We start from the raw sequence: 25,964 nt of genomic DNA, 5'->3' as shown, positions 1-25,964 counted from the left end.
ATATTCTGATGTCCAAGCTAGAACCACTGAAACCTACCACGTCTAAATTACTTAAAATATGTTAAAATCCCACTATTTCAGCTTTCAAATACCTTTGGACAATTTGACCTAGAGTACTTGTATCCTAACTAACTGCCAATCTTCACAGAAATATGCAAAAATTAATAGGGAAACTTTAATGTAATAGTGCTTCTGTAAAACTTTACCTGAGAATTTACTGTCTATATGTGATCACCTTAAATTTCCAGCAAGATCAATATCAGCTGTGGAGGCTAAAACCCTCATATTGGTTTGCAGTACCAGCTGCCACACACAGAAGCCTTGTCTGTCCAAAAATCAGTGAAAAGGCTGCTTTTTAAAGAGCACAAGTTTGTTAAGAATGCCAGAGATGTCAGAAAATCTTACAGGCTAATTAGGTTATAGCAAATTGGAGTCACTGCAAATTGTCTCACAAAAGTTTGGCCAAATGGTGAAGCACTACAGATAATTGCTATTTACAATCCCATAACCAGAGGACCACCATTTGCAATGAAGAGCTAAAACTCCTTCACGAAACAAGGAAAAGAAAATTAGCAGATTTCCATTAACTGTTACATTTCAGTATAAGTTACAAAGATTTATTTCTAAGTGAAAAGTGCCATATAGAAATTGCTGCATGAAGAAATAGGTTTTTTTTATACAAAACTCAGAGTTTTAAGCCACCATCTAATCCAAACTGATTAATTGTTACTGCTGGAGGCTAGATATAAAATCAGCACAAACTAATACTACCAGGTTTAAATATCTGAATTTTAAGTGCCCATGGATAGATACACCAGTTTTTCATTAATTTTTCAGATTACTCCAAAGAAAGAAGTGTTTCTGCCCCATCTCTCAGGGCTCCTCCAATGAGCTGGAATAAATTAACCTCTATGTGTCCCTGCTCACAGCAGAGGGGTTGGAACTAGAGGATCTTTACAGCCACTTCCAACCATTCTGTGATTCTATATGCTTCTTATAGAATGCATGACATCAAATAGCAATGCCTATTTTCAAAAAAATAAAAATCTTAAAGGTAGCTGCACATTTGCTGCTTCCTCAGTGCAATAAACCCTTATGGTAAGTTTGTAATCAAACTTCTAATGCTTGATTAATGCTTGATTCAAGAGATAAATTTCAAAACAAATTCTTCCTGCTACTCTCTTCTAAAATAGAACTTGAAATATTAAAGAAAAGGTTTTTTAGAAAATGTATATTATGTTAAAAATGTAAAAGATTTTTCTTCTGTAAGAGCCTTGAATTCTTCTGGTACTGCTTTTGAGGAAAAATGAACAAAGCCTCAGACTGACCATCTTCTTCAGAAAAGTTTTCTTGTACAGGGAATGAAAATGACACCAAACAGTGAGCACAACTGGAAAGGATAAAATCAAGGTGGATTCTTAACTCTAATTAAAAGTCAGGAAAATTCAGAGACTTCAGTCACCTCCAAACCTTGAAAAATTCTTGCACATAATATGTAAGTTCTTGAATAAATTTTAGCAGAAATCTCTCAAAAAGCTGCCTGTTTTTTTCACCTTCATTAGTAAAGGTACAGTCTAATATTTTGGCTCCTATAGGTACTTTTCACTGCTGTAAGTAATCCCATTTAGTTGAGGTCACTTATTGATTCAAATATGATATCAGAAAAGAAATCTTGTGATTCTAAAACAATTGTAATGAAGATAAAATGGAGCAAAATTACAGTGCTTCCTTCAAAATAAATAAAACATCTTGTACTAGATGAGTTATAAAATTAAATTTATTGCTGCATAACGTACAGATATTTATTAAATAAATTTAGCAGTACCAGCACTGAAGGATTTTCTTTTTTTTTTTAATTGTATACACACACTTCTATGTCAGTTTTGACTGCAATTTTTGCAAGCTGGCTTAGAAGAGCTAACCTTCTCTGACTCTTCTCACCACTGGAGAGAGCTGCATGACTGCATCTTCATTTCAATGCCATAAGATTTCAGAATCTACCTTTTAATAGACTGCAAGATTTTAAAGTCATCAAGGTGTGTGAATAAATGTGCTAAGAAGGAATAGCATCTAAATTGATAATATGATGTCAGATTATGAAACATTATTACAAGTGGGGCATTTCAACACAGGTGGTGGTGCTAAGGGACTCATAGGGAACTGATGCAACACAGCACTGCAGTCCAACATTTCATTATCTGTCCAGTCTATTGGTGATCAGCTAGTGAAAGTCTGCATCCCATGACACAATGCTATACAGGCCACAAGACCAATGATCCTACCAGAACGTATCTGGGGTTCAATAACACTGTAAACAAGTGCAGTGACAGCTGGCTTGGGGCTACTCTGACTCCACAGCAGACTCCAGAAACAGCACCAGCACAGTTTCAAATGCAGGAAGATGTTCTGCTTCAGGCTGGCTCATACCATACAAGCTCTTGCTCACTTGAGTCTTGTTTTCTGAAGTGCTGAACACCTGCAGTTTCTTCTAATTTCAGTTGGTGTAGAGGGTACTCAGGACTTTGGAAAACTAGGCATTATGCATGAGCAGACATAGTCTTAAAAAGCAGATACTCCACAAAGCCAAAAATGTCACCAATTCCACAAAGCCAAAAATGTCACCAATTTCACAAACCCTGTGATTCCAGATCAGAATTTGAAGTGTGCAGCTTTATAGAGAGATGTTTAAATACCTCCCATAACTATTGAACAGGAAAAGAGATTAGAGAATAATAATGTCACCCTCACTACTTGTCAGTCTTGCAGTATTTTAGACATCCAAACAGAATGGGTGGTGGTCGCTCTCTCCATGCTAGCTGGCAGGCAAAGAAGCATATGGCAGCAAGTTCAATAGGACAAATCACTTTAAATTTGGATAGGGCAATTTCACATGAGGTGAATTACTGACACAGTGTTATCTTACTGAAAGAAAGGAAATCAGAGGAAGGAACTGCATTGCTCTTGAGAAAGAACAGCATGATTCTAAAAGTATTATTGCTTTAGTGGTATCACAGAAAAGAAATTAGTTACAGAATATTTGTTTAAAAGGCACAGAAATATAGATTAAATGTAAACACAACTGCCTGAGGTAACGCAATAGCAGCCAGTATTAAATAGCCCATTGGTTAGTTTTCATTAAAGTGAACTATTTTGTACACTGTTTGAGTCATGAGCCAGGCATCTCTGTGTGCACATGGCCTTACTGCAGGGCTTAAGAGCTATAGATTAGCCCTCTGCAAGTGACAACAAAATACAGAAGTTTTTCTATTTTCTGGAACAGAAATATTTTATATGCATTAGGGGAGAACTATTAAAAACTGAAACTAACTCTTACATGATAAATTCTGTAAGGTTGCACCACTTTTTTGAGTCCACTTTCTTCATCATCTCTTCAAAGTATTTTCCACAGGCAGGCAACTTTTCTAACATGAGAGATTCATTGCAGAGCTCAGTCTGTTGACGTACACCTAGGAAACATAAGATGCACCTTTAATCAGAAATACTGAAATAGAAGCATAAACACATCACTCAAATTTGTTCACACAGTCCAACCTGCGACTTACATTCTCATAAGCTTAGGGTTTAATTTTCTAAGCAATTTTAGAAAATAAACATAATACATATTTACATAAATATGTTAAAAACATAACTTGGTATAAAAAACTGAAGGCTACAATATATAGTACAGCCTTTTAAACCTAGCATAAAGGAACCTATCTAATCACTTTTCTAATCTTACTTAGCTACAGCTCATAGTAACTCATTACCTTATATTTGCATTTTTAGTTAAAAGCTAACTGGATCTCCCAGTTTCACATTTCAGTGTAGAAAGCACTTTTCAAGCTTACACACATGCATGGCATTCAACTAACTATATTACTGTGAAATTATTTAATGTTGGAAATATCTGTATGTCTCACCAGCTAAAGAGTGTGAATTTCCACAATCACAGCTTTTTCTTTAGTATAGCCACTAAAGAAATTGTCTAGAGATCAAGTCCTGTGAGGAGTAGCTGAAGGACATTGGGATTGTTAAGCGTGGAGAAAAGGAGGCTCGGGGGAGACCTTATTGCTCTCTACAACTTCCTGAAAGGAGGCTGTAGCCAGGCAGGGTTTGGTCTCTTCCCCCAAGTAACAAGCATCAGAACAGCTCAAAGTGCCAGTGGAAGTTTAGATTGGCTATTAGGGAAAACTTCTTCACCAAAAGGGGTGGAATAGGTTATCCAGGGAGGTGGTTGAGCCACCATCTGCAGAGGTATTCAAAAGATGTGTAGATGTGGAACTTAGGAACAAATTTTAGTAGTGGACTTGGCAGTGTTGGAGTAACAAATGGACTCAATGATCATAGAGGTCTTTTCCAACATTAAGAATTCTATAATTCTAAGAATTATCTGAAATTATCAAATGCTGACATTACAGCATATAGCTACTTTCAAAGAAAGAGTTAACCTCGACTTGAGCAAGCCTGAAACTTTTTCAGCCTATAATGGCAACTCCAGTAGATTTAGTCAGTCAAATGTTTTTCACATTCAGCACATGCCTGCATTGGAGTACAAAGATAATATTTTAATATTTCTTCTAAAACTGAAATTCTGAAAAAGTTCTCTTCAGACTAATGTCTTTGATTTTGGTAAGCCTGAAACATTTTGTTTTAATCAAGTCATCAACAGATGCCAGTAATTTGACCACTCTATAGATGCCACTAATTTGATCATTATTCTGTATAAAAAGTTCATTAACATTGAAAATTACTTGTAAATATACATATATAAACATCTTTAATACAAATGCCTACATTAAATTAATAATTTTAAAAAAAGTAATTTTTTCTGTACACAGCAACTCAAATCCAAGAAATGTATTTACCTGAACAAAACTGCAACCCTAACAAACTGGTATATAAGGGAATCCCCCTGAGAATTCTGGAGGAACAGCTTTTTTTTAAGAATACAGCCAAGGAGAATAGACTACTTATTCCTAAAAAATTTCACTGAGAACATATTTAGACCAGGGAGAGGATGTATCTCTTTTGCATCTATTAGTTACTTTGAAAGTAGAATCCTGTAACTGCTGAAAAGACTAGTGGTTCTAATTTTGTGTGGTAACAGCCAAACACATTGCCTGAGGCCAACTGAGGTCAAAATCATGCAGGACTTTGCTTGGTAAGAAGAGAAGTCCTCATGGTCCATTCCTTACTATCTAATAAAGAAAACCTCAAACTCTTAAGGCCAGATGATTGGTCTCAGGCTTCACATCGTAACTCAGCCATTAGATACTGAGAAGCTTGAGTATCACCATTTGAAATGAGGCATGTGATTGTAAAACAGGCTTGAGTGAACATCATTTCATCCAGGAAGGAGCTGGCTCCTTTGGAGCCTGGGCAGGAGTCCTTGCAATTTAATTCCAGCTATCACAGCTGACTCCTTAGCTGGTGGTCACTCTCTCCATGACGCTGTATGATAAATGACAACCATCTCATCTGGCAAAATAAACACCTTGCTTTCACATACTTGCCAAGAGCAGCAGGCCCACAACAGCAAGCCTGTGCTGCACTGAAACTATAAGTCTACAACTTCCTACAGACCACAAACCTCTCCAGGTGTATGGCTCATCACTGGGACCTAATCCTTGCTCCTTCATCATACCTGACTGTCAGTGCTCTTAAAGCTGTCATGAAGCCTTCATCCATGCCGGCAAAAAGTCAGTACTACACTTACTCACCAGTGATAGCCATGGCAAAAATTACCACAGAAGGGCAGCCTTATTTTATCCATGAGAAGTTAACATGATAACATGGATCCTGCCTACTTAAGTGTTCCTATCAATTCATCAGGCAGCTGCAGCAGTTGCCACTTACACTTTCCACAGACAAACCTGCAGATGAATGCTAAAGCTGTGCTGAATTCAAAACCACATATGAAAATTGCATAGCTCACAACTTAAATCCTGCACTGATGCTTTGACAAAAGTTACACAAAGATGCTTTTTCTGGCAGAGTATTCTAAACAACAAGCTATCATATGATTTATAACCAAGTCCAACAGAGTACAATTTTTTCTTCCACTATGTCATGTGTGCTGACAATTTACTCCAGCCCCTTCCCAGCAGGATGTCTAAATGGATTTTCCATGCCATTGGTATTTTTGCTTGTCTGTATTTAAAACTTCAATATTTTGCAGGGTCATAGGAAAAAAAACTCCATCAGAGTAATTTGAGCCCAATCTGATGACACAAGAGTTTCTGTCTAAATTCCTGACCAAAAGAGTTCAAAATCATAAATAATTCTGCAATTTCACCATCACTGTTGAGAACGACCTTTACAAAACACTACAACACCCTCTTTGCATACAGTCAATGGATAAGACCAGTTGTAAAAATGCATGACAGTTGAGTATTTGATATGTGATAGGATGGAAGTGTTTCTCAAATGTCAACCATTAGCAAAACAGAAACAGAAGCCTGAATTTTTGAGGGAAGACTCACCTGCGAATCCAAGCGTCATTAGACCATTAACTAGGAAGGGGGAAAAAAAAGAGATTAGTTAGATACCTCCACACTCTTATATAAAAGGATTAATGCAATTAGAAGTCAAGAAGAGCATAAATACATTTCAACAGAATATTCAAAATGCTTATTCAAACATTTGTTTGTTTTTTAAAGAGTGTGTCTGAAATAAATAATGAGCATTTAGAGAACATTATGATTTTAAATTCCTTTTTATCTATCCTTTAAATGGCTGAGTCAGACTTGTTATGGGTCTCTACATACCACTCCTTCCTCTAGTTTCTAGTGTTAAGGATTAGGGACAGGGCAATTTTTACTTCAAGCTTCTTAAAAAGTTCAAGAAGATAACACACACACAAAACATAGGTGTACTGTACATTCTAACATGTAGAGAAAAAAAATCCTTTTTTTTCAAACACAGCCATAAGTGTGTACTCTTCTCCTTAAAAGCATGTTGCTGTGTTTAAGTCTCCAGCTTTTGCACAGTGAAGTCACACATTTTGAAAAACATTACAATAAAAACCTACAAGCTTCTTATGCAGAAGTTACACTTAAACAGGTATATTGGAAGAGCAACCAAATGGAAACAGCCTATACCAACAGATGCCTTCTGATTAGTGATTTGCAGTATATCCAAATGGATTAAATTAACAGAAGCCCACCGTGTTTGCACAGCTCCAGCCACACCCACAATTTTGTAATAGCTAAGAGGGACATTACTTCAATTATTTTTGATGTCCCACTGAAAAATAAAATTGCTGACAAATCTTTATAGTGTTAACCTCACATCAGAAATAAAAGTAAGGATTTCGCACAAATGGGTGCCTCCCTGTTTCACCCCAGTAAAATGAATCAAGATATACATAGCAGAGTATCAGTACCAGTCATTAATCTAGACCATAGTCACTGGGATGTGCCAAGCTGTCAACTGAGTTAACTGAAAATTATTGTGTACATGCATGTGAGAAGAATTTAGATTCTTCTAAGGAACATATTTTTCTTCCAGAAAAGCATTAATCTCTGTCTTAGATACTAATGAGCCAGAATGTACTGTGAAGAGCAGGAATCCACATACTGGAAAATTGTCACGCATCCAAACACTCAGAGATGAAACTCCATAATACACTTCGATGGCTGTATCTCTTTCACAAATAGAACATTTTTCTTTCCAGGCTATTAGCAGATGGACTAATAAATAGACTTGATTCCCTGTGTAAGTTTTTCTTGAATCCTTATTTTAAAATGTGCTTATTGACTGCAGAAGACTGAAGATCACATTAAAAGCACATGCTTTGCAATGAACCCAAACCCACCCATTCAGGGTAAACGGTGTAGGGTGCGCACATGCTAGGTACTCCCTGGCAGATCACAGAATGCACCCCCAATTCTTATTCTATCAATTCATACCACTGTGCTCTAGATCTTTTATAGTTATGGCTGGAATAATCCTCACAAGACCACAGCAATACAAAAAAAGAGAGGGTTTACAACTAGAAAGAACCAGACTGCCCCAAGTGCCAGTGAGGAAAGCTGTGACAAACCAAATACTATATAAAGGCTTACAGGTTAGTGCTCACAAATCCTCCTGCCCACAAGAAAATGTGCTTTTTGCATTTTTTGATCTGCTCATAACAAAGTAACACAGGATGGTTTTCACCTATTCTCAGCCAAAATATTCCAGATACCTTCAGAGAAGGGTAAAAGAGCCATTCAGATTACCATACCATGCACCATACCTCTATTTTCTTTGCTCTGAGATACTCAATAAAGATTTAATCAGGAGACTGCAGCATGCTGGCCATGATAGTTTACACAAAAACTTTCCAGTCGCTCTTTTAAGATGGGGCAAGCTTTTTTTGAAAGGCTGATGCTATGACACCTCTCATTAGAAGATTCATAGAAGCAAAATGGGCCAGTGTTGAAAGGTGTTACCAAGACCTCAAAACAGCTGGCACACACTCCCACCTGAACTAACATTTAGCGAGATAAAAGGAGGTTCCGTTTAACTGTACTAGCTGCTTACTTTTTTTTTCTCCACACATGGCAGCAACATGTATGATCATCGCTAGCATCAGCTGAATCAGAGGGGAAGGGAACAACCAGGTTAGAACCAGAGCAAGAGGTGAAGCAAAGTATCATCAAATGAAGGATGAGGAAAAGTAGGTTTGAAAGGCTTTTGGAAAGAACAAGAGAACATAAACAAAGTAGGAGAGAGTAATGGAAAATAAGAAAACTGAGGAAAAAAACCCAATTTTTTTAATCCCAACCTTCTTCAAGATCTTGCACATGAAAAATCTCATCCTAAACCTTCACTAGAACCTCTTATTATCTACTCTCTACTCTCCTTTTACCTCTCCTTTTTGTAAAAGGAGAGTAGAGAGCAGATAATAGGAGGATCTAGTGAAGGTCTAGGTGAGATTTTTTTCGGTTTTTGTCATTCTGACACTGAAAAAGAAGTTGAAAATGAGATTCAGGGCCATACATAAATGCACAACTGGGATACATGACAGGGTAACTATCCTGTAATTTTGTCAAATATGTAAGCTTTTTATGTGAAATGGAAAAAATATTTCTCAATGTTTATTTTTCTTCTATACTGTTATTTTTCACTGATAGTTTTCCCAGAGGCTTAAAAGAAGCACTGAATGTCTGTCTTGCAACTACTTCAATAAATCTGAAGCAGCATATGAATTGCTATGTGTTCTCTCTACTCCCCCTTTCTCCAAATGTTTTAAGAACAATTCTGAAAATCTTGAGTAAATATCCATGAAGTATTAAAATTTTCTTATTTTAATAGATAAAACTGTTGTATGCACCTTTTAACCAGCAATTACAATGGTGCAATACTGTGCATATTCTTTAAAAATTGTGATGTTTATTTAAAACCTCATTTTTATCAATCATAATTTTCATAAGCAAAAAGAACATATAAGGACCTCAAGTTAAACCTCATGTGAAGAGCCTAGCTCTGTATCTCTTTTTGAAGACAATCCTGCCAATTACCATCATCTAATATTTGTCTACATCAGGAGAGATCTCCATTGGAAGTTATGTACTAACCAAACAGCTGCCTCCCTGCAGAACTTGAAGTTTCACTGATATCAACACATTACTGTACAAGAACTGCCCTGACATACAGTTCATAAAAGCAAGTAAAACCAGAGTTTGAAATGGGAACTGCTGCTGTGCAATCCTGTACATATGATTTGTTGGAAACATAAGTGAGAGATCAATATTCTATTAATAATATAATATATACATGTATAATTTGTCATACTGATAAAAATCCCTATTTGTCATACTTATAAAATCTCAATACCCACATTTTCTTACAAACCTGATTTGAAATACTGAATAAGCCAATCTTACAGCAGTCTAGTGCTTCTCCAGCCATTTTAATGTTGAACAAAGCTACCTGTTGCACAGGTATGACTGAAGATCATGTTAAATTCAACAATCTTTTATGCTAATTCCAAGTCATATCATTACAGGTGCTCTAGCAAGAATGCAGACACTTCAGGGTATCTAATGCAAAAGAAATTACCCTCCTGTAGAAATTACTTCTCCTTTGCTCTCACACAATGCATCCTACTACATAAAAAAACATTGGTTACAATTGGCATAGGTTTTCTTTATTATCTGTTTACTGGACAGTCATAATTTTAAGCGATTCATTTCACTAGGGTCTCTCTGAATACAGAAGGACAAGATGAGCTAACACAAGCATCACATGGTTGCTTTCCAAAGCCTTTTCTAAAACTCCTCTCTTTGGGTCAAGTCAAATGTACATGGCCAAACCATGACACACTCTGAAAAGGCTAAAAAATCCTACAACTTGGTGGGAAAGCCCAGAGGCCACTGTAAGTGGAAGGAAAGGAAAAATAATACTATTGGTATAAAAACTAAACCACCTGTCACTCTTTAAATAACTCTCTGCACAATATACATGGCTCAGAAGATCATCTTTTGTTCTTAGCTACCAACTGTCCTTTTGACACTTCTTCATAAGAGGAATTGGGATGGGGAGAGGGGGGCAGGAACAGGACGCAAGAACAACATCACATAGTGTGAAAGCAACCAAGGAAATGAGGCAACTAAAGTTCACGGAGACAGGCAATGACAGGAACTCAACACAAAGGAAGGATGCCAGGAATAAACAGAAGCTTGCAATAAATATAGTAGTTGAAAGAAGTGTTACACTTGCATTCAAAATTGACCCATAAAAAATGTGTTTTAGTGTATGGAGTGGCAGGAGCAAGATAAATCTGTTGGCAGAGCGTACTGATCTGTCTCCGTATTCAAGAAGTTTTCTTGAGAGCTAGCATAACATGGAACTCAGCTTTGCATTATCTCCGGCTTTGATGCTGAATCCCTTTTAATGCTCTTTTTATCCCCTTGTATAAATGGTACAGAGGGTGCATCTATAGCCAGAGAAATATAATATCCAAAACTAAAAGGGCAGCTCAGTGTTTACTTTATCACAGTTTGAGGCACTACATTATTGTTTTTAAATTGTGAAGGTAATTTCGGACTGTTAACTATTTTGGACATGAGAGTCTTCTTCCTGCAGAGCAAGAAAATCATGAAAAGAAGCAAATTAAGCCTCTTCATCTCATCACTAGAAATGAACAGGGAATGCATCAGAGGGTATCAACTGTTCCAACCCATGCTGGTACAGAGTTCCCCAAGTTTCCTGTGACTGCAAGGCAATGTGACCATTGTTCTGAACTCATGCTTCAATTAAGAATCTTTCAGAGTACAAATTATTGTCCTTTACATAGTTTTTTGAAGTTCTTAAATCACCGCTGGCAGCGAAAGAGACACAATGTCTGAACAGCCTGTCTACTTCCAGAAGTGTTGGATGGGTTTTCTACTATTTTGAAACTGGTATGTTCTATTTAAAAAAATATGTAGCCAGTATTTTTAATGAAATATTTCTTTATTAGCAATTAATAATTTATCAAATAAATAATTAAATTAAACATACCAGTTCAACAACTAACATGTGAAGGGATATCTCAGCTGTGCACTAAAATCTGTATTGTGTGGGAAATTGCATGGCTCAGTCTGAAATGTAACAATGTTTTCTTCAAGCCTTTTCTGTCCCATTACATTTTTGATGAAGCAGTATGTAACTGAAATGTTAAAGCCAGGGAATCTCAGAAAAACGGAAAGCTGGACAAGACAAACGCAGGTTCAAACCAATGTGGTTAATCAAGCGTTCTCCCTTTATTCAAGATAAGGTGGTAGTTTATATAAGCTTCCACATAGTTTACAAAAACAAAGACACTCTGATTGGCAAACCAATATTGTTTACCTTTTCCTTAAAACGGCCTACACCTTACATTATAAAACCTATACTAATTCACACCCAAACAATCTAGTGGTCCCCTTAAGACATTTTCTAACTGCGCCACAAGCTCTGAATTTCTAACTGCGTCAGAGGCTTGAAGGCCTCAAGGCCCAAATCTGAGGCCTAGACTGGAGTAGCTCAAATCTCATAACTCATGTCCTCTTTCTCTCAAAAATGCTGCAACAAAATGTAAATTTTTTTTATAACCATTGCCTTTCAGACAGTGAATAAACTAAATACTCCAAGAGCAGAAGCAATTGCTTGAAGTAAACCTCTTTCACACTTTTACAAAAGTGGAATACACAAATGTATTTGTGCATTCAAATCTTTCACTTGAGATCCAACCTTCCAGAAAGTAAAACTGAGGAAGGGTAAGAGGAGTACACTTGTTTATAGACTAGAAAGAAATCTGTGGCATTAGAAACAGTTTAAAGATGACATCTAGCAACAAGCACAGCACCACCAGCCAGTCCAGGGGGAGTGATTGTCCCACTTTACTCTATGCTGCTGTGTCCTCACGTCAAGTCCTGTGTGCAGCTTTGGGCACTACAACACAAAAATATATTAAGCTATTAGAAAGCATCCAAAGGAGGGCTAAAAAGATCACAGAATAATTTAGACTGGAAAAGACCTCTGAGGTTACTGAGTCCAACCTATGACCTTGTCAACTAGACCAAAGCACTAAGTACTACATCCAGTCTTTCCCTAAACTCTTCCAGGGACAGTGATTCCACCATCTCCTTGAGCAGCCCATTCCAGTATCAAATCACCCTTTCTGTGAAGAAATTCTTCCTAACATCCAGAAATTTTAACTTAAACCTCCTCAGCGCAGCTGAAGACTGTGTCCTCTCGTCCTGTCACTGATTGCCTAAGAGAAGAGACTGACCCCTGTCTGGCTACACCCTCCTTTCAGGCAGTTGTAGAGTGATAAGGTCTCCCCTGGACTTCCCTTTCTACAGGATGAACACCCCAGCTCCTTCAGCCACTCCTCACAGGACTTATCGTCTAGACCGTTCATCAGATCCATTTCCCTTCCCTGGACTCGTTCTAGCACTTTAATGTCCTTCTTCAAGTGAGAGGCCCAAAACTGCACACAGCACTCAAGGGTAGCCTCGACAGTGTGGAATACAAGAGGAGAATCAATTCCCTACTGCTGCTGGCCACACTACTTCTGATACAGGCCAGGATGCCATTGGTCTTCTCAGCCATCCTGGCTCATGTCCAGCTGTTGACCAGCATTCCCAGGTCCTTTTCCTCCAGACAGACTTCCAACCACTCTGACCCAACCCTGCAGCGCTGTATGAGACTGTTGTGGCCAAAGTGTGTGGCCAAAGGCCTGGCACTTGGCCTTGCTGAACCTGAGACCTATTGATCCAGCCTGTCCAAATCCCTCTGCAGAGCCTTTCTATCCTCCAGCAGATCGACATTTGCATCCAACTTGGTGTCATCCACAAATTCACTAAACATAGAGTTGATCCCCTCACTCAGATCATCAACTGAACTGGGCCCAACACTGATCCCTGGGGCATCTCACTAGAACCAGACACCAACTGGCTGCAACACCCTTCACCACATCACTCTCAGCCCAGCAACCCAGCCAGTTCTTAACCCAGCAAGGAGTGCACCTGTCCAAGCTGTGGGCTGCCAGCTTCTCCAGGAACATGCTATAGGAGTTGGTGTCAAAGGCTTTGCTGAAGACTAAACAAAGGGGAAACCCATACAAGGAGCTGCTTAGGTCACTTAGCTTGTTCAGCCTGAAGGAGAGACCTCATTGCAGTCACAACTTCCTCATGAGTGGAAGCGGAAGGCCTGGCACTGATCTCTTCTCTGTGGCACCCAGTAACAGGACCTGAGGGAATGGCTGAAGCTGTGTTAGAGACGGTTTAGGTTGATTATTAGGAAAAGGTTCTTTACCTAGAGGACAGGCACTGCAACAGGCTCCCCCAGGAAGTGGTCACAGCACCAAGCCTAAAAGAATTCAAGAAGCATTTGGACAATACTCTCAGGGACATGGTGTGATTCTTGGGACTATCCTAAGCAAGGCCAGGAGTTGGACTTCAACGACTTGTGTGAATCCCTTCTAGCTCAGGTTATTCTATGATATAAGGTGGAAGGATGAGAGTTCCAGATGATTATACACATTAAGAGGTGCCTACGGTCAGCAGAGGCAAGCACAACTTTCCTAACAAACCTGCATTCACCAAATTAGCGTTTGCTTGTGTTACTTAGGACGTAAGGCAAAAACTGTTATTCACCATGTATCTATGGGCCTGCCAAAGGCTTTGTGCTCCTTGTTTTCATCTAACTTCAGCCTGCAAGACCTGTCTTCCGAGTCTCAGCACACAGTAGTTGCCACATAAGTGTGTGACATCTAGAACAATCAGACCACAGCTCTTCATGATTTATGACTACAGATAAATACACTTCTAGGAAATGGAAGAGAAAACTCTTTTTTTCACCCCCTAAACATCTCTACTTCTTCAGGTTCACTATACAGCCTTGTGAGGTACTGCTACTGAGGTCTCCATTTTACATGAACTATGGAAATAATGACAGAACTAGTAAGAAGTCTGTCTGAGGTCACTAGCAGAAACCAGGATCAGTCTTAACTACAGTGAGCCAGCAGCAGTCTGGTGCCAGTACCTACTTCACCACTATCTCCTTTCAGAAAATGTGACCAAAGCCACTGAAAAACATGATCTCTCTGTCCAAAAGCTAATTGTGAAATGTGTCAGCTGTGCAATTTATGGGAAAGGCAAGTCAACTAATGAGACAGCAGAATTCTGATTCACTACCCTCAACAATGAGATAGCTTGCAATTGCTGCTGAGACACACACACACACCAGACCACATAAGAACTGTGACAGCCTGTGAAGTTGGCCATCTGCATCCAGGACCTGAGCTTGACACTGTATCACCTGATCACCAGGATGCACATATTTGCTCTAATGGCTGCTCATTATTGCAACCCAGATGCCTATCATTAGTTGAAAAGGCAAGAAAACACAAAAGAAAATGTGATGTGAGGCAAGGTTTCCCTATAATAAGGAAAAACAGTCAGCACAATACAGACTTTATTCCATACCTAACCACCTGTGAAGTGTGTGAAACACCAATCCCTCAAGGCCAATAGATACCTTAGTTTGCTCCTGTGAGGTAGCCTGAAAGAGAAGGCAAGCAATCTTTTTTTTTTTTAAATTACTTTGGGAAACGGAAATGACCCACGAAGATTTCACAGACAAGGGTCACTGCACACTCCCTCCTGAGGAAGTGTTTAAAACCATGGGATACTTGAAGACATTTAAGGTTCCTTTTTCCCTTGATAGGCAGAACATTTAAATCAAGGTACTACCATCACAGAAGGTCTGGGGCAATTATTTTTTCCTTTTCTGACCAGATGACAAAAATTCCCACCCTGCACATCCACTTTCTCTTGGTGATGCATGTACTCCTCTCACAGATTTCTAATGCTTTTACATATTACCATGTTGAGGCACTATATCAACATGATTCCAGTGAAGTCATGTTTTCTTTCAATTCAATGCCTACTATGAAATATTAAGTTGTCCTGACCATCCAAATGTGGGCTGTTTTTCTTCAGCAGTCCAGCTTGACTACCAGAGCTCCAGAGCCCTAGATACTCACCTATATGATCATAGAATCTTTTAAATTACATTCTTCCATGAAGAACTCAAAAGAACTATGAAACACTAACAAAATTTCAGAGCTTCACATGTCTACTTACACTGCTGTACATGTACCTGCTCATAGTAGGTATGAGTGGCTTTTTAGAACACCCTTGCTCCAAAGAATAAACACTGAAAACAGATCTTTGCATGACAGCATGATCCCTCTACATTATAATTTTTCCTAGGTGCATACAGGTATATAGGAAACTGCAAAGCAACAAATTCTGGCATAGGAAATTACTTAGGCCAATCTACTTGAGTAAATAATTCCACCAGTGCCTATCAAGCCACTTTATTATAACCCTCCTCAGCTGGACAGGAGACAAAATATTATTAAAAGCTCATGTGTCAAGGACAGGGAAAAATCACTTAACAGCTACCATCATGGGCAAGAGACTCAACATGGTAACATAGATTTAATTTATTGCCAATTAAAATCAGAGTAGGGTAATGAAAAATAAAACCAATTCTTAAAATACCTTCCCCCTACCTCTCTCTTCTTCCCAAGCTTAATTTCACTTCTGATTTCTCTACCTCCTCCTCCTGGAGCAGTGCAGGAGGGTGAGGAATAGCAGCTGCAGCCAGTTCACAACACATTTTCTCTGTCACTCCTCCCTCAGCAGGATGACTCCTCACACTCTTCCCCTACTCCAGCGCTGAATCCCTTCCACAGGAGACAAACCTCCATGAACTTCTCCAACGAAGTTGTCCCCACAGGCTGCAGCTCTGCATGAACTGCTTGAGTGTGGGTCCTTCTACTGGATCTCAGGTCCTGCCAGGAGCCTGCAAACTTCCCACAAGGTCACAGCCTCCTTTGGGCATCTACAAGTTTAGGAATGGGGCCCTCCAGGGGCTGAGGTGGATCTCTGCTACCATGTAGTCCTCCATGGGCTGCAGGGGCACAGCTGCCTCACCCTGGTCTTCGGCACAGGCTGCAGAGGAATAGCAGCTCTGGCTCCCGAAATACCTCCTCCCCCTCCTTTTGCACTCACCAGAGTTGCTTGTCTCACATGTTATCACTCCACACTTTCAACTGCTGTTCTGCAGCAGTTTTTTTCCCCCATCAAAACTATGTAATTCCAGAAATGTTCCCACGGCCACTGATGGGCTCAGCCTTGGCCAACAGCAGATTCAACTGAACAATATTGGTTATTCTCTGTATTCATCTATAGATCGGGGTTTGTTTAGCTCCAACACTATCAGTGGGCCTGCAAAACAGTTTACCTAAATCTGCCGGCTTTCACAGTCTTAGAGATGTTTTAAGGCTGATATTTTCTGTGGCTTTGCTCCTATATGGCAGGCAAACTTTTTCACCTAAAGCCTGAGGTAAATTATTTTGGAGTCATGCAAGAAATAACTAGAAAGGAGAGTAGATAAGAATGAGTACTCCCTTCCCTCTAGTTTTTCAAATGTGTCAACAATACTTCTACTCATGAAGTTATAAAGAGCTTAATTTATTTATACAGCTGTGGAGTGGTACTCCGATACCAGAAGGAATCCCTCACATCTTCCAGATCTTTTGTAGAACAAGGTGTCATGGTTTGACACTGGCACAGTGCCAGCGCCCCCATGAAAATGCAACCTCTCAACTGAATGCTGTGAAATGCGATTGAGAACATAGCAGAGCAGGCCCAAGCTTAATGACAAAGGAAAAAAACCTTTATTAAACTACTACTATACTACTATAAAAGAAAAAAGAAAGAAAAACACACACTAAATCCAAAATGAAAACCTTCCAAAACATCCCTCCTCCCCCCTCAATTCCAACAAACCACAGTGAGACACAGCTTGGACCCCCAATCAGGTTCCTACCCTTCAGATAATCAATACTCAGTCCATCAAGGGAGAGAGGAGTCTCTCTGGTGCCACAGACACTCCAAGAAACACAGCTGCCACTTCTTGTGTTTCCAGGTCACACATGGCACCACCCAGAGAAGAATTTTGCCATGGTGATAACTCTCCTTTCCATGCACAGTGCTCTCACCACCATACATGGATGGACAGACTGCTCATAGGGTTTTCTTTTCAAGGATGCTTTGCCAAGGATGCTTTGCCAAGGACCAAAGAAAAACAACAGTTCAGTTTCTCATTTTTTGGGACCACCGTCCCCATCATTTTCTTCCTCCCCTGGGGCCAATGGTCTCAAGAACAGAGATCATCTTCTTTCTGAAGACAGAGGGCACCACCACACCCTCCTCAACTCTTCTCTGTTCACTCCACTCCTGTGTTGGTAGTCACTGAGGCAGGTCTCTTGGGTCACCAAACATCCCCCTAAAATGCAGTCTCTCTTGGAGGAGAAAATTGGTTCAGTCTATGGTTAATAAGGAGAAGTCCAGCCAAAAGCCACTCCATCATCTTCCCCCTAATCTTCTTTCCCTAACATCCCTGGTCCCAGGCTGTCTCTTCCTCTCTTTCAAACCAAGGAAGAGTAAAATTTCACAAAGCTTTTATTTCTCAAGGAAGGGTTAAAAGTCCTGACTCCCTGGATCGCTCTTGACCCAGGCTCCAGCTCCCACGGCTGGACACACTTCCACCCCACCCTCCCCCCGCTCCTCCTCTGCCAGAGTACAGCACTGTTGCTGTCTCTTGAGAGAGAGAGAGAGAGAGAGAGAGAGAGAGAGAGAGAGAGAGAGAGAGAGAGAGAGAGAGAGAGAGACTCGGAACCGGTTCCAAACCCTCGGTTCCAAACCCTCCACCCTTCACCCTTCGGCCTACCTCAACCTGGGCCACATGGCTTCCTGTCCCCCACCCAGCCACCTGGCTGTGGGGGGAGAGTCTGCACTCTCAGAGGACCAGAACCAAAGAGAGAGAGTTCTCCTGGGAATTCTGCTTTTAACCCTTCTGTGTTCTCAAGAGGCACGTCCACCCTCAATTGGTCACTCCAAGTGTCAGTATCCTACCCTGACTGGATTAACCTCTTTGATCCAAGAAAATTCTTTTTCCGTGTCAAACCACGACACAAGGTGAAGAAGGTCTTTCAATAATTTCTGGACTAAACCTAGAACATCTACTCCAATACAGATATTCTTCATAAAGATTTCCAGCGTACATTTCAAGACTGCAAGAATCCCCCATTTTCTACAAGAGGTGTTTATTTCACATTTTTTCTACCAGCACTTTTTATTGCTTTGACAAGTTTTTGTTTACTAAATCACTGCATGATAAAATATGAAGTAGCTGGGAGGAAAAGAAAACCTAAATATTGCACAGGCATATTTGGTATGGAACAGCATAAGCCGTATAGCAACAAGTATTCTTATGGTCTTGCAGTGCACATTCCACCTGTTCTATACTGTTCCATCAGAAAGATAAGACAAAGAGGAATTAGAACGTACTTGAACTAAAACTCACTGAAAACAGGAAGTCTAAAATGTCACATTACTTCACAGAGAGAGATTCCTCTCCCAATTTTCAAAAATATTTAAATCCAAGAAAAGAGCACTAATATTTCTTTCCAAAAAAATCTTAAAGTACAGAAAGAAAACAAGTATTTTTGAGGAACCTAGTTTTAATTTGACCTTTACTTCACAATGCTCAAATTTTTTTGTTGTTTCTGGTTTACATTGGAGCCAGTTAACTAGAAACTGGACCGATGGTTATTCCAGCAATATTATCTCTACTTCATTGTGCATCACATGGTAAAAAATTATCACCCAAACATAGCCCTGCAATTATGTTCAGCAGCCACATTTACTAATGGCAAAGGTTACCATTCCTGAATGCAAATCCACTTACGTCCACTGGTCAAAAATAAGAGATTTACATTATTTTACAAAAGTTCTGATTTTGCATTAGCTTGAAATATAGACGCAGCTTATAATAAAACTAAATATTGATCTGCTTTCTAAAAATAAAGGAGATTTCACACATTCTGAATGACAATTGATGACCCCATGGAAATAAAGGCTTTGACCATCTCTTCACTGAAAGAAAAAAAGAAATTTGTTTTTCCTATTTCTCTTGAAAATATTATCTTAATGCTTTATCAGAGTAAGTTTACAATACAGATGGCTAAATACATTTAAAGAAACCTCTTCTAATATTAAATTGGATAAGTGATGTTCTTGGTACATGGAGATCATTGAGGAGTAAAGCTGGAACAGCTCATGAACTGAAGAGATGTGGAAAGACAGCATTACACTTACAGCCACTTGTCAAAAACAAGCATGAAGAGAAAATCTGTTCCATGGTCCCAAGTGGCTACCAGACAGCAAAACCTTGATGCAAAAGCTGAGATCCCCTTCAAGCAAAGGCCACCTCCACTCCAAAGCTGTAGAACGCATGTCTGGACAGCCCGGAGACAGCCACAGGTCCTCAGACAATATCAATTGCAAGTAGCCTCATGGAGAACACCCTGAGGACACTCTCCAGTCACAGAGAGATTACAGATCAAAACTTACGTGCAAGTGCTAAAGTCTCAGAAGAAAAATGAGCTTTGTATCCTATTGATGACAACATGAATGACTTCTATAAGGTTCCATTTCCTGTTCCAGTATCTCCCCATCTCTTCACAACATTTTATAGCTGTGAAATCTCTTTCCCTTTGTGCTAAAGGTAGAGGGGCCACCCAGAAAAAAGGCTGCATACTCTGTCAAATCTCAAACTATGTATTTTGACACAACAACAATAATGCAAAAAAACTTTATATCAATTAGAGTCTTTACCATGAATCACTCTGGACACAAAAGGATGCAAAAGGGATCTGTTACTTGTGACATTTGGAAACAAAACGATTTCACACAATAAGTGGCAGTCATTACAGGCCAATGTTAATTACACTACTTATTCTGACACTGCCCACAGATAATGCTCTGCAAAATAAAGGCAAATTAGTCACACTTATTAGAGTGTGAAAATCTTAAGACATATGCTTTATTGTAGGGCTCAGTGCTTCTGCACAGTTCTTTTCTCACCCAGGTTAATCTGGTCAGACGCAAACAAGATGTGCTTTCATCAGCCCAGTATCTGCTAGGGTCTCAGCAGCACCTGCCACATCTTCCTCTTCAGGTAAGAGTCCCCCTGGCTCAGAGCATAGTGACACCCCATCTGCAGAAGCCCATCAATCTGACTCCATACAGACAAAATTCTGTATTACTGGAGACAAACTGACACCAAGGGCTGTTATGTAGGCATGCCACTTGTCCAAGACAATATGGTAGATCATGTTAAGCTGCTCTGAAGATAACAAGGGATCCTCTCTACCCTTTGGACCATTTCTAACATTTTTTTCCTTGGTAAGGCAAACTAGAAATTGATTCATTGTTTTCAATTCAAGCCATGAATCAACTCAGTTACCAGCAGATAGGTGGGAGAAACTAAAACACAAATGATACAATAAACTACTGGTGGTTCAACACTTTACTGACCAAACCTCCCATAGCTCCCCTTGAGCTCAACTCAAGACCCTTTCCTTCAAATCATGCAGTTTGTGTGTATCTGCACCTATAGCAGTACCTGTCTGTCTCAGTGTAGAAGTCAATCTCCACTTCATAGACTCTTATGATTTGCCTCATAGGCAAAACAAACCTACAGACAAAGTCCTGAGACACCAAGGGTATTTAAAGTCTTAATGAGGATGTAGATAACAAGTTCTTACTAATTAGGAGCAACAGTTTACATTAGCTAAATGGTCTCCAGGATTGGATCTCATTGCTGTAAATCAGGGTTTAAAAGCCCGGAGTTACCTTCAAAAATGAGTTCCATTCCTTCTGAGGGCTGGGACCAAGCCAGCTCGAGATAGTATTTGATGCTCTGTGCTACCACCTGCAGTCCACTTGCCACCACAGGGACAATCCTGCCATTCACCATCTCAAGGGAACTGGTGTGAACCTGTCCCCTGTTGCACATGTAGGTGTTGGAAAAGAAGCAACACCTTCCTGAATAAAAGAATTAGGAGACACAAACAGGGTGAAGGGTGGTGGGAAGAATGCCTGGATCCAACAACAAATTAGAACACAGGCTGCGTTTACACCAGATGCTTTGCTTTCATGATGAATGTTGGTGGTGTCTGCTGCCTGTCTTCCTGCTTTTTTAGTGTGGAAAATCACATCTTTACAATATCAAGCATAATTTTGGCAGAGATGTGTTTTTGTTAGAACTCTGTGGTCGGTCTCAGAATAAGATGGTCTGTTTTGTAAAAGTTTATTTGTTTACACACACATACTCACCTTGGTCTATTAAATTCAGAACTCCTACAATGGTATTCCCTTTCTTTGTTCCACCCTTTGCAGCTGCAGAACAGCATGATATTCATAAGAAAATAATGGGAAAAAAAAAAAAAACCTTGATTTGGTTTTCAAACTTTAACCCACTAAAATTGTTTCCTGTTGGATTTTTTTTTTTTTAATCATTGGAATCCAAACTCTCCAGGACTTACATATGCCATGTTTCACACAAGGGCAGCTCCGGATCTTACAGAATTTGGACTTTTATACACAACTTTTTCATTATTGTTTGCAGATGAGGTATAGTCTTTAAAACAGAAAATAAAAATGTAATTGGGACCAGGCTGTTTCCAACTGTCCAGCTGCTCAGCTGTGACCAAAGCACTAAGCCTGGCTGACCCCTGTGAAAACAGATTATGAAATGCAAAAACCTACTGACTATCTTTGAAATCTGCACACAAGAACTGCTCCTGGTAAGGATCACACCATCTCTCTTGAAATGGGTTTATAGAAATATATTGAGAAAGATTACTCTGGAATTTAAAAAATACCTAGCTTTACTCTGGTAGCATCTTTTCACTCAAATACAAATAGTACCATGGAAATGCAGGTGTTACATAAGGAATGAAGGAGAAACATTTGGGCAGGGATTCCAAAACAATTACCTGTGTAAAAAAATCACTTTGTTAAAAGTGGTCAAGCCCTAACCTCAGTTTCTTCTTACCTCAGTTTCCATACATAGAAGTATATCAAGAAAATTTGGTATGATGGTAAATACAACGCTATTTCTTCGGTGCTTAGATTCCACAGTTCGTAGGTGTCTTCCAAGTATCTACAGCTCTGCTAAGCCAATCAGAGGATTTCACCTGACAGCGGGTATTTCCAGCTCTTACCCATTCTGGATGTTATTGCACTTCACAGAACTGATGATATGCCTGTGTACCAAGTACCTCAGCTGATGCATTCTTTCCCCTCCACACTCTGTAAATTCAGCTTCTCCTACAATCACTGAGTGAACACACTGCCTTTTTGTCCATCTCACTAAGGATGGACAACACAACAGTTATGCATAGAGATAATGAGTCAAAGGTCCTAGGCAGAAAGATAAAGAAAGTAGTTGCCTGTGGTTACAGAACTACAGTCCCACACCACCCCCAGATGGGCTTCCCACTGCCTTCAGTGAGCTTAGCACTGAGGAATGGTAGTTTCAACCTTAATGACAGAGGTCACAGCTCTGTGCTTAATAAAAAAAAAAACATTAAGAATGACCATTCAATTAAAATAACTATTTTAAAATAGTTCCAAAATAGCTATTTTTAAAACTGTGTTTGTATTCCCAAATAAGCAATTTAGTTTTCTACCAATTTAGGCTTTTCTTATAAAAAAACCTGAGTTCACATCCTAAAACTCTAAAGTTTTTCTACTAGGAAACCAGTCTCATTTAATTAGTTCTTGATTATATCTACCCTTTCCAATTCCAAGCAAAAGTAATGTATTATCAGTTAACAGATATTCTTAAAATCTTTTGTGTCTGCATTATTCTATTAGGAATGGAACTAGCACAGTTAAAAATGTCTAGCACAATTGATTTATCTGTGCCTCTCTGGTGAAAAATGTCCCGTAGCTTCCTGAGCCACAGTGACACTGTCCTTCACTCTAGTAAATCTCTGGAAACAGATCTCCAGTGGGTAATTCTGCTTTGCAAAAATCACAGCAACATCGTCTCCCCACACAAAATGATTATTGCCTAGTTACCTAAGTTCAAGACTGCATAAATATTTCACATGTCAGGACAAGTGTTGGTCGTCTTTTTACTCTTTTCAGCTGAGGAATAACAGAAATCTGAGCAACTAAGGTAAGATTTTAGAAGTCCTCAAGCCACAGAGAATCAGAAATGTGTGCATGTGGCATGTCATTCTGTTGACAGACCAGCTAAGGATGATGCCACTGAACACTGTCGAAACTGTCTATTTGTTTGTGGGTCTTTTCATAGAAATATTGCAGTGTTTAGCAGTTTTGGAAGGGGTCCAAAATAACAAAGTTCTGAAGTCCTCAAATATATCTTCTAAAGGTACCAGGCTTGAATTTTTGTTACTTAAGTGTGACTCACAGGAAATCAACTACATCTCTCAGCTTCCCGTTGAGTGAAGATGATCAGAGCAGACTTCTGGCAACTTCAGATGACTGCAACGCATTAAATATGAGAGCCCTAAACAATCTACCTGACAATGAACAATAGTTTTTCCAGCAGCCAAGGCAGACTAAGTGAAAGACCTGAAGGATATCTGTGCTTGACAGCTAAGTGCTTGAAACTCAACTACTCTAACAGGAATCAGCCCTTCATTCTTCAGGAAAAAACCTTTCCCAATAGCAAAACACACCTCCCCAGAATCCATGTGGGATCCAAGATGGAAAGCCTGACTAAGGCAAGAAGTTTGAGATAGTTTTCCCTGGGGCCTGGACTCCTCTCAGCGATGTCGGCGCGATGCTGAAGGGGACCACCGGCCCTGAAGCCGCGCCCGGCCCCGCTGCCCGCCCGGCGCGGCTGGAACGCTCTCGCTGCGAAGCCGCCGCTATGCTCGGGATGGGGAGCCCCGGAGGGAAAGTGATCCCCGCTGCGTCCCGACCCGCCGGCAAGGGAGGCCCGGAGACCTCCTCCCAAAGGGATGCTCTAGCCAAAGAGGGGGCGCTCCCACCTTCCCCGAACTTCAGCCCCACGTCCCGGCTTGAAGCATTGCCCTAGGAGACCGCGCACCCGCGAGGATGCTCAGCCCGTCCCGGTGCAGCAGTCCCGGGGCGGTAGCGGCGAGCCCCACCGCACGCTGCCGGGACGCCCCCGGCCAGCCCCGCCAGCCACTTACCCCAGAGCAGCAGGACGGGGAGCTGCTGCCGGCGGCTGCCCTGCGCCTCCATCCCGGAGCGGGCGGCAGCGGCCGCGGAGGACGGAGCCCACATGGGGCGGCCGGTCCGCAGCCGCAGAAGGCCCGAACTGGCTTCAGGCCGCCCGCAGGGGAGGCTCTTCATGCCTCGGCGTCCAGCCCCGGGCGGCGGCGGCAGCGTGGGCGGGGGCGCAGGGGAGCAGCTCCTCCGCCCCGGGTGCTCCCAGCGGGGCGGAAACGGCGGCCGGGCTGGGCCGGGCCGTTCGGAACGGGACAGGGATAGGAGCAGGGGCAAGCACGTGCGAGTGTGCTGTGTGTGCGGCCACAGAAGCGCGGCTGTGCCTCCCGCTCCTCCAACAGCCACGGCAGGAGCGATGCCGCTCCCAGCCATCGGTCTGTGTGGCTGCTTAGGGGAAAGGCAACTACCCCCAGGGTGACAGTTCTGGTTGTAACTGTCTGAGGGATTCAGGGATTCTTCACCCCTTGCCCTGGGAGCCAGATCAGCTGCTCTCCTCCTATCACAACATCCTGGCGGTGGGGGTGAAGGCATGAGATGCTGGAGGGCCACCTGTGTTAGCCCACTTGCAGCCATTGCACGGCACCGACGTGCTGGCATGCTCAGTATTTACAGCTGAACATGGGGAGTGAGCTTGGCTGACCCCACACAGACCCAGAGCAGCCTGGAGTTCTAAGATGCTACGTGTATGTGTATTTTTATGTTGCAATTTCATCTTTGCCTGTCTCTTTTCAGAGATGGTACAGCTCCTGATTTTCATCAATATTTAAAAGCTGTGTTCCTGGAGCTCTCTAGGAAATTAGCATCTCCATCGAGAAACACCAGACTGGGAAGCTGCTAAAGGCGACTTTTCTTACCTAAAAATAGTAGTATTGCTCAGTAACAAGGACTCAGACTGTTCTTCTGGGTACATGGACACTCCACCTCAATAAAGGCCTTCTAGTAGAATATTAAATCACTGCCATTATTAAAGGTCAAATGTGCCATCAAATTTCAAAAGAGATTTTCAAGCCACACACAAGAACAAAGAGTACTTTTAGGTGTCAGTCAGGTTGTTAACATTGACTTTGTACACTTGCCTTGCACAGTGCTCCAAACACTTTTGGGGACTGGGACCCCAAAATGTGCCTTTGAAACCACTGTTTTCAGTACACAACCTTTGTCTGATTTATTCTGTTGTCTAGGCTGAAGGAAATGGAGAACTTTGGAAACCACAGAGAAAGTTGGGAATCCAATGTTGAAACAGCTCTGCAGACATCTAAGTGTGTCACTGAGAGTTAACCTCCTATCACTTTTGTGCCACTTCTTCCACTTAGCTGGAAGCAAAGCTTGTAAAATACCATAAACCATAAATAAGCC

The 25,964-nt window shown here is 40.8% G+C and overlaps 1 protein-coding gene across 5 annotated transcripts in view; it reads right to left on the bottom strand.

Moving 5' to 3' along the window:
- RAMP3 (receptor activity modifying protein 3) overlaps positions 1–25,281 on the bottom strand; it is a 42,425-nt gene extending 17,144 nt beyond the window's left edge. For 2 of the 5 annotated variants that reach the window (XR_012053962.1, XR_012053963.1), the window contains exons 1-4: positions 24,572–25,281; positions 21,714–21,776; positions 6,483–6,512; positions 3,335–3,467 (exon numbers count right to left, since the gene is read on the bottom strand). Coding sequence is in view for 3 of the 5 variants with exons in the window: in XM_072924245.1 (XP_072780346.1) it covers positions 3,335–3,467; positions 6,483–6,512; positions 21,714–21,776; positions 24,572–25,205 (860 nt within the window). In the remaining 2 variants the exon portion in view is untranslated. The remainder of the gene's footprint in view (positions 1–3,334; positions 3,468–6,482; positions 6,513–21,713; positions 21,777–24,571) is intronic. The other 3 variants (XM_072924245.1, XM_002191528.6, XM_032746889.3) reach the window with 3 other exon arrangements.
- Positions 25,282–25,964: the final 683 nt, after the last annotated feature.

This window comes from Taeniopygia guttata, chromosome 2, assembly GCF_048771995.1.
Source record: "Taeniopygia guttata chromosome 2, bTaeGut7.mat, whole genome shotgun sequence".
NCBI classification, from domain to species: domain Eukaryota; kingdom Metazoa; phylum Chordata; class Aves; order Passeriformes; family Estrildidae; genus Taeniopygia; species Taeniopygia guttata.
This window is presented reverse-complemented; position numbering and strand designations above follow the sequence as displayed.